General features: G+C 40.0%; 1 protein-coding gene across 3 annotated transcripts in view; it reads left to right on the top strand.

Moving 5' to 3' along the window:
• The first annotated feature begins 1,880 nt into the window (after positions 1-1,880).
• LOC140734255 (neuronal migration protein doublecortin-like) overlaps positions 1,881-9,937 on the top strand; it is a 175,404-nt gene continuing 167,347 nt past the window's right edge. For 2 of the 3 annotated variants that reach the window (XM_073057979.1, XM_073057977.1), the window contains exons 1-2: positions 1,881-2,012; positions 6,189-6,599. In XM_073057979.1, coding sequence (XP_072914080.1) covers positions 6,227-6,599 — 373 coding nt within the window. In that variant the 5' untranslated portion in view covers positions 1,881-2,012; positions 6,189-6,226. Of the gene's footprint in view, positions 2,013-2,074; positions 2,224-6,188; positions 6,600-9,937 lie in introns of those variants that run through there. The other variant, XM_073057978.1, reaches the window with a different exon arrangement.

The following is a 9,937-nucleotide window of genomic DNA, read 5'->3' as shown; positions in this document are numbered from 1 at the left end:
AACTGCTGGTCTTCCATAAAAAAACCTTGCCCAGGCTTGCGCCCTGGAAACTTTCCAAGGTGCAAATCCATGGTCTATCGAGACTAATGGAGGCCTACTGTGTGTGTATATATATACACATACAGAAAATCCAACCAGTAAACTCTCCTTTCAGAATAATTATAAATCACTTCATTGAAAATTACATGTGTATATATATATATATACTGTAATTCACAGTTTTTATATTTTCTATTATTATGCATTGCAATGTATAACTGCCACAAAGGCAACAAATTTCATGTCTTTCATCCATGATATTAGACCTGATTGTGCCGATACTGGAAATCCAAAGCTAATTCACAAAACAATGCCATTGACGAGAGTCTTGGCCTGATACATAGACTGCTTATTTCCATGTATGTTACCTAATCTGCTGAGTTCTTCCAGCATTTTGTGTGTACTATGAAATATTGAGGTACATTATTCAGTAGAGAGGAGTCATATGCTCTTTTGGAATAACCAGAACATACCTTTATTTGATTGTGTGAAGTGTTAGAAATTGTGATCCTGTAACATCATGTAAAAATCACTGTGAAATGCAACAAAGGTCTGACTTCCCAAAATATCATGAATAATTTTAAAGTAAACTATTCTAACTCATGAGTAATTTTCAATGAAGTGATTTATAATTATTCTGAAAGGAGAGTTTACTGGTTGGATTTTCTGTATCTTGTTTAATTGATTGACATTATGTGATGACATTGACATGATAGAAGTTTTCATGCAAAACACCCGCTTCTTGAAAAGTAAAGCACTATAAATACTGGAAATATAATATAAAATAAAACAGGCTGGAAATAACTCTGTTGGATGCTGTCTTTCAGTGATTACAGCTCGGGGCATTGAGGAGTTCAGGGTTCAATTTTGACTGTAAGAAGTCTGTATGTCTTTCCTGTGGTCTACGTGGGTTTTCCATGCATTTTCAGATTTCTTCCCACAGTCCAAAGATGTACCAGATAGGTTAATTGGTCGTTTTAAGTTGTCTCATGATTAGGTTAGAGCAAGAGTTCCCAACCGTTTTTAATGCCATGGACCCATACCATTAACTGTGGGATCTGTAGACCCCAGGTTGGGAACCGTTGGGTTAGGGTTAATTGGGTTTGTCAGTTGTTGCTGTGGCAGTATGGCTCGTAGGGACAGAAGGGCATACTCCACACTACATTCTCAATAAAATAAATAAATCACCATATACAACCCTGAAATTCATTTTCTTCTGGGTGTTCACAGTAAATACAAGAAACATAATTTAAACCCTGAAAGACAGTATCCAACAGGATGGACAAACAATCAATGATCAAAAGACAACAAACTGTGTAAATACAGTAAGAGACAAAAAGAGAAATAATATTATTAATAGTAAGTAAATAAGCAATAAATATCCAGAACATGAGATGAAGAGTCCTTGAAAGTTAGTCCATTGGTTGTGGAAACAGTTCATAGATTGGATGAGTGAAGTTATCCACTCAAGTTCAAGAGTTTGATGGTCGAGTGGTAATGACTGCTCCTGAACATTGAGGTGTGGGTCCTGAGGCTCCTGCTCCTTCTTCCTGAGAACAGCAGCAAGAAGAGAGCATCGTCTCGGTGGTGGGGGTCCTGTGGCAGCTTCTATGCAGGTATGTTCAATGGTGGGGAGGGCCTTAACCGTGATAGGCTTGGCTGTATCTATAGGCTTTTCCGTTTTGTTTTTATATTAGCTTGAGGAGTTGTTTGAGTATTAATATTTTATAAATATTTATAATATAATTACTTTTAAATTTCCATTTATTGATCGCTTGCGTTGCCTTTACGAAGGAAACATGAATCTCTTGGGATTAATTTGGTTATTTCTGTGGAAGGTTACCAGCCTCGCACTAGGACCCAGGGAAGCACACAGTTCCGCCGTGGAGGGTCTGGCCAGCTCGAGCGCAGACAACAAAAGCAGACTTGAATTGTCTCTCTCTCTGCATCCACACCCTACCATACACAGTTTGGTGAGTTGCTTCTTTCGTTAAATAAAAGGCTGAGTGGGGGAAATCGGCAATCTGTGTCTATCTCCTTATAAATAAATGTAGATACGCTGTTGTTGTAACACTTATATCGAACTCGGGTTTGACATGCTGCAGTAAGATGTAGACGCAATGTGAAATGAGAAAATTGGGAGGTGATTTATTTCAGTGTCTCTGCAACTGATATATGGAGACGGTAAGAATTTTCAAATTCTATCATACATGCCGTGTTCATTTTTAGACGTCGGATATTTTCTCACCTACTAAATGTTAATTCCACAGTATTTTGCAGGATTAGCGGATACGTTTTCCATTCAGTCCATTATGAATACGTTCTGCAGATTAGCAATTATGAACAATAGTACTTTCCCTTCAACTACGCTGTAACATTCTCTATGTTATATAATTGAATGAAGACTTATATCTAATCGTACACGAAGTTCCCCCTCTTTGAATGAAGGTAGCATTTTTCGTTACCAGTTCAATATTTGATAAATCACAGCAATGTATCCTTTTGTTAACGCGCCTTTGACAGTAAGTGTTCAGAGGGCTTTTTGATGATTCACTTATCGCGCCTTTGTTAACAAGTGTTTCGTACGAATCCTCCTTGTCGTGTGCCTATTTACCTTTTCGATGCATAGCAGTTCATGAAATATGTATTTTATTTGTACTCCGTTATGCGCTGTTCATTACGAGGAGAAACCCTTCCCCAGACATTGTTACCTTAACGCATGGGGTCAGAATTGCCGTCTGTGTTGGAGGTTTCTGCTTACCACAGGGAGTAAACGCTTGTGTTCCAGTGTGTGTGTGTGTGTGTGGTTTTTTTTCAAAAATCGCGTTTTACTGTTAGGTCGGTTTCGAAAGTCGGTTGGAGCTGGAATAAATACGTCTTGTTTGAGTAATTTTGTTTTGCAGTGAAGGGATGATGTCATTTTGAGATGATCTGCACCTCTGTAGTGCACAGCCTGTCAGATTTGGCGCAGCCCATCCACCCTTCTCTGCTCCCCTGGTGCAGCCGCCTGACTCATCCATTTGCCACCAAAGCACGTCCCGGGGGAGGGAGGGAGGGGGGGGGGGGTGATATCTGGATGGACCCGTGGCACAAAATGATGTGCCTGGGGATTCAGTGGTCACGCGGAACAAGGTGAGGTTCATCAGAGTTACCTCACACTCCGCAGCGAGGGCAGGTTTTGCCCATGAGTCAACTGATCATGAAGTCTAGCACTACAACACAAAAGATGTCTGGCTTTGAATCTCTGGTCAGCTATTTCTTCAGACCAACAGCCTTCTGAATCATTTGTTGCTGCTTGCATTATTGGTAGGAAGAGGTCAGGTAATTATTTAGATAATTGTTAAAACTGTTTTTTTCTACATTCTGATTAGTCAAAAAAATTACTTTCTTCACAGATGCTGCCTGAATTGTTGAGTATTTTCAACTTTCTGTTTTTATTTCTCATTTTCCAGCATCTGCATCTATGATTTTCCTTATAAGAAAAGTTAATTTGCAGTAGGAATTTGTACCCGTATTTCCAACCTACAGTGGGAGTAGTATCACTTGGAAATCCCACTGGGTTGTCTGTTAATAAAGACTATATATTTGGGGAATGGAAGATCATGGTTACTTTTCCATTTCATTGACTTAACTTTCCATTCACTGTGACTCAGAGAACAGACAACTAGAATGTTGGTAGAACAATGTTTAGTGCAATAATATTGCTGATAGCCAGTTAGCAATCTCTGCCCTTAGGACAGGGAAAACAAAGGGATAATGTTAAATTACAATGGCAGAGACTTGAGATCAAATAATGAATCCCAATGATGTAAGCACTGTAAAAAAAAATTTAGTCTGGTAAATTCTTGATTGAAGACAAGAGAATGTGTTGAGAAGAGGCCAAGGAGATTTCCATCATGATTTTGCATTCAAGTCTATAAAGACCTTGGTGTTTGCAATATGGACCATGTTGTTACGATGCACAAGTTGAACAAGCTGCAACAGAGAAGTGCAAATTTTAAGGCCTGTGTAAGTACAATGTATCATGTACAGAATACAATAAACTTAACAACAAAAATGTGTCCTGCCCAACTGTGTAAATAATACTTTATTGTATTTTGTACATTATACATTTTTACTTGAATGCAAACATTAACAATCACGGTAAATACATTGTGTCTGATTAGGTCCACTATCTGGGTTGCAAAGATGCCCTTAAAATTTAGTATATTGACATTCAGGACTCAATTATTTTGTAGCCTGAAAGGGGAGGGGGAGGGGGAAGGGAGGGTGTGGTGTGTGTGTGTGTGTGTGTGTGTGTGTGTGTGTGTGTGTGTGTGTGTGTGTGTGTGTGTGTGTGTGTGTGTGTGTGTGTGTGTGTGTGTGTGTGTGTGTGTGTGTTTGTTGCTTCGGCTAAAGCACAGTCAAATCAGACAGAAAAGTTTGTGACTTTCAGACTTGAGCAGTGAAGAACAAGTTGGTGTTCAGTCCAGTACTGAGGGAGTGCTGTATTGTTGGAAGAGATGCAGTTAGGATGAGGTATTCAACTAACTCTCCATTCACATGTTCTGATGAAGTGGGGTTAATGGGTAGTGTATACTCTAGGTGACCTGGTCAATATTATTTTCTCGACCATCATTATCAAAATCAGATTAACTGACCATGTTTACCATACCTTTAAACAGGACAATTCATAGTTTTTTCATGTTTGTATACCTAACAATGGTGACTTAACTTCAAAAGTATTGCCTTCCTTGGATAATGACACAAATATGCCTAAAGCTCTTGCGACTATATAATAAATAAAGGTGTGATTTTTTTTCTGTTGGAGTGGAATTATTCTAATGTTTCACTTTCATGAAATTGCTTTTAGAAAGGGCATTTTTGTGAATGAAAGATCTTCTGGGAAAAAGCCAGATAAGGCTAAGCTCTGGTTTTAAATCGTTTTTTATTATTTGCATTCAAGGCTTATCTGAAGCTAAGTATTAGTGTTTGTTAACCAGAAATGTGATGGGATTGTATTGGAATTTGAAGATGGAAAACATTGGTGGAAATGTGACTACCGGTAGTATACTGTGATCAGTTTACTGATTGAGTATGGATTTCTTTAATTCCCTAGAGTTTGAAACAGAATCATAACACCCAAAAATTCAGCCCAAAAACACGTTCATTTCTGCACGTGCATCATAATAGGAAAAGCACTTCTGAGGGAATTTTCCCATTTATTTCAAGTCCATCGATTAATTGGTGGCATCCATCGGTCTCAAGAGACCATGGATCTGCGCCTGGAGTTTCCAGGGCGCAGGCCTGGGCAGAGTTGTATGGGAGACCGGCAGTTGCCCAAGCTGCAGGCCTTCCCCTCTCCACGCCACCGATGTTGTCCAAGGGAAGGGCACTAGGACCCATGCAGCTTGGCACCAGTGTTGTCGCAGAGCAATGTGTTGTTAAGTGCCTTGCTCGAGGACACAAACACGCTGCCTCAGCTGAGGCTCGAACCAGCGACCTTCAGGTTACTAGTCTGATGCCTTGCCCACTAGGCCACGCGCCAACACCCATCGATTAACTGTTGAGTTAATTAGTATTTTTCTATCACAAGATGATACTGTACAGTTTAGAAACAACGAAGAAAATTCCATTTGAAATTATGCAACTTAAATAAATGTAGGTGAATGGCCAGAAGAGGAAGTTCTTGCATTAGTTTTTGTCCTTTTAGCACTGGAGAGTGGAAAGCTTCAAGTCAGAAATCATGTGTCAGTGATAGCTCTGTTAGATTCAATGCAGGCAAAGAAAGCTCCCTCTGCTGTATCTAGTGGAAGAGCTCAGAGCTAACACATTACCCCTGTGTAACCTTACAATTTTAAATTCTAGCCTACTGCTCTCTTCAAATATGATGGTCATTACTTTCTGTATGCAGAGAGCTCAGCAGTCTTATCAATTCTTAGGAAAGATCTAATAGTTGGATGTCATGGATGAACAAAGTTGGGTCGATGATCCCACCCAATTTTAACAGATGTTCCAGTGGTTGGAAGAAGGGCATTTAAATTGGTGTCATGAATGTGATAGAGAAGAATTGCTTTACGCTTTCCAGCAATTAGAAGCCAAAGGCCATGTATTTTCTAGAGTTTGTGAGTTTGTGCTAAGTTTCATATTGAAGCCTGTGTCTGTTGCAGGTCTGTTTGATCTTCCACTCTGATAAGTTAACCGAAGCATGTTCCAAGAAAAAGAGCTGGATTTCGGCCATTTTGACGAAAGGGACAAGACGCGTTACTCAAAGGGTTCGAGGATGAATGGTTTGCCCAGCCCCACGCACAGTGCTCATTGCAGCTTCTATCGCACCCGAACCTTGCAAGCCCTTACCACTGAGAAGAAAGCCAAGAAGGTCCGTTTCTACCGTAATGGGGACCGGTACTTCAAGGGCATCGTGTACGCAATATCTGCTGACCGCTTCCGTACCTTTGATGCTCTGCTGGCAGACCTGACCCGAACCCTGTCTGATAATGTGAACCTGCCTCAGGGAGTTCGCATTATCTTTACCATTGATGGAGCTGGGAAGATCACCAGCCTTGATGAACTGGAGGAAGGTTAGTACCTGGTGACCATAGTAACTGGTCAGATCTTACTTTCCCTTGCTTCCTTCAATTTTATTTTCTTTTGGTTTGTTCAAGTAACTGTTACTGAATAGCTAACATAATTCTAAATCAGGTTGCAATGCAACCCAGGCATTAAATGTATTGAGGTTTGGTGTTGTGATCTCATTTTATTGAAGTTTTCCTGGTTTAAGTCAATATATTTAACTAAACAAAATCTATTGGCTTGAATTTAAAGGGCATCTATCACAGATAGATGATCATAGATAGTTAACTTATTAAACAGCTAAAATGCTTTTATGTCATCCAGGATTTTGATAGGTTTCCTCACTGTAAAGAGTTAAGAACGGTTCCCTACCCCTACTCTTGTCTTGGACAATAAGACTGTAAGAAATGGGAACATAATTAGGCCATTCAGCCGATTGAATCTGCTCTGCCATTCCTTTGTGGTTGATTTATTATTGCTCTCAGTCCTATTCTCCTGCCTTCTCCCTGTAACCTTTGATACCCTGACTAATCAAGAACCTATCAATGTTTGCTTTAAATGTACCCATTAACCTGGCCTCAAGTCATCTATGGCAATGAATTCCACAGATTCACTGCCCTTTGGTAAAAGAAATTTCTCCACATCACTAACCTGAGACTGTGCCCTCTGGTCACAGGGCAGTCACCAACAGTAGGAGACACCTTCTCCTTATCCACTCTATCCAGGCTTTTCAATACTCAATAGGTTTTAATAAGATCCCCACCCCTCAATTCTTCTAAACTCCAGTGAGTACAGACCCAGAGTCATCATCACTCCTCATGTGTTAACCCGTACATTCCCTCTCCAATGCCAGAATATCTTTTTAGATAAGAGGCCCAAAACAGCTTAGAAGCTTGCACATGTGGTCTGACCAATGCCTTGTAAGGCCTCAGCTTTACATCCTTGATTTTATATTCTTGTCCACTCAAAATGAATGTTAACATAGCATTTACCTTCCTTACCACAGACTCAACCTGCACTTTAACCTTTATGGAGCCATGCATGAGTACTCCCAAGCCTTCTGGTTGTTCTTTTTCTGCAGTAAAGCTGCAAATGATCCAATTTCCTTTGCGGAATTATCACCGGGTATGAAAGAAAAGGGGTATAGGTTAATGCAAGCATGCTTTTGCCACTGGGGGTTGGGTGAAACTAGAACTAGAGGATATAGGTTAAGGGGTGAAAGGTGAAACATTTAAAAGGAGCCTCAGGTGGAACTTTTTCATTTAGAGTGCAGTGCAAGTGTGGAAATAGCTTCCAGTGGAAGTGGTGGTTGAGGGTTTGATTGCAATATTTAAGAGAATTTTGACCAGGTACATGAATGGGACTGGTATGGAGAGCTATTGGCCAGGTGAGGGTCTATGGGATTAGGCAGAATAACAGTTCGGCATGGACTAGATGGGCCTAATGGCCTAATTCTGTGCTGTAGTGCTCAATAACTAAAAATAATCAGGAGGATAAGTTGTGTCAGCATTGATCTCTTTGATAAAGTTGGGCATAGGAAAGCCAATTTTAATCTTGCCTTTCATTCCCTAATAATGTGGAATTGGGATTGTGCATTTCATTTTAACAAGGGTGTGGTAAAATTTCTAGGAAATAATTCTTGATATGATTGGAAAACATCTAAAATGGTCATTGTTGGAATTAACCCATCAACCAGTTCTCCAGCCTCATTTCTTATTTCCACCATTATAGCGTTGATCAGCAACAGTGGGGTAGCTTCCTTCACTGCCTTTTGACAGATACATGGTGAATATTATCTTGCTATCAACAGGGAGTGACACCATATCGCATCATTTACTGTTTGGGTGACTAAACTGCCATTGTACAGTCAGCAGCAGCTGTGATATATTTCCTTTTGAAAGCTGCCCAACGCATTCCTCGCTGTAAGGAATAGATAGCAGAAATATTAATAGCTCTCCTTCATAAAACTAGTTAGTTAATACCCTGAATTTGATAATTACAGTATATGGCAAAAAAATGTTCCGAAGTGTAACGATTCATGACAAATGGAGGTAGCTGAGCAGTTGTGGTCATAAATGTGTTTTTTTTTTGTTGTAACTAAAGACTGGAAACTAATCATCTGCAAAAGTTCTTTGGGGTCAACTTAAGTGTTCAGAATTCTTTTAAATTTATACTTCAGACAACAAAGCCTCCCCTTCGGCCTCATTTCACTTTAATCACCCTATGTAACAATATGTTGCTTGTTTAACCCTGTGCTTGTTACTTGCTCGGTTGAGGAATAATATTAAAAGTGAGGAGAAGTGGGTTAATTAGTGGCAGTGCAAGAAGCAAATGCTAATACTGACTGAGTGATTGTCCACTTTCTAGTATCTTAGTAATCACTGCAATCCTTCAAGTCAATCGGTATGTTATTAACTAAAAATCTCATATGGTGAAATTATCTTAAAAATTAAGAATCATTGATGTTAGTTTGGGCTTCACATAACATTCAGGTTGACAACAAAGGCAAGCCATCAAAATTCAGTTTGTGCAAAGACACAGACATCGGATCCAGTAAGCCCCATACATGTCATAAGTCTTAATATATTTGGCTTGCTATGTAGAGATTGCTGGCCTGAAGCCCAAATACCACTTCTGTGCCAAGTGTCTAGAAAAGATTTTTTATTGTGCCCTAGACATGTATGCAACAATTTCACATAAGAAACCGAAATGTAAGCAGGACATGAATTTCCCTACGGCACAATGTAAGTAGCATTAATCTAGTCTGTTATTAGCTCCCAAGTTGGTGGGTTAATACCTCTATTGAACTGGGTATTTCATGGGTACTCACTGGTCTAGCTGATTTAGTGAGCTGTGGTAAGTGTCAGTTTTGGATTCATCTCTGCAAACTCCAGTAACTCCCATAGCCTTAGGATCTATCCATTTGTCTATCTATCCATCCATCTATCTATCTCACAGATCCCTTCTGGCTCCCCTGAGCTGTGCCACCGAGCAACCCCCGAATTTAATCCAAGCCGAATCACAGGACAATTTACAATGACCAATTAACCCACCAACCGGTACATCTTTAGACTGTGGGAGGAAGCCCACACGGTCACGGGGAGAATGTACAAACTCCTTACAGGCAGCAGTGGGGATTGAACACTGGTTGCTGGTAATATAAAACGTTGTGCTAACCAGTGCGCTACTGTGTAGCCTGGCAGCAGACCTGCCTTCCAATGGTTAAAGGATTTAAGGTATACTCACTTCAGTTCCAGAGCCTCATGAGCCCTGTAATGTTATTTTATGTTATTATCTCCCTAAGTTTGGAGTGGAGAATTTATGCCCTGGCTGCCATCATTTGGTA

This window comes from Hemitrygon akajei, chromosome 10, assembly GCF_048418815.1.
Source record: "Hemitrygon akajei chromosome 10, sHemAka1.3, whole genome shotgun sequence".
In the NCBI taxonomy this organism is placed as follows: Eukaryota; Metazoa; Chordata; class Chondrichthyes; order Myliobatiformes; family Dasyatidae; genus Hemitrygon; species Hemitrygon akajei.
This window is presented reverse-complemented; position numbering and strand designations above follow the sequence as displayed.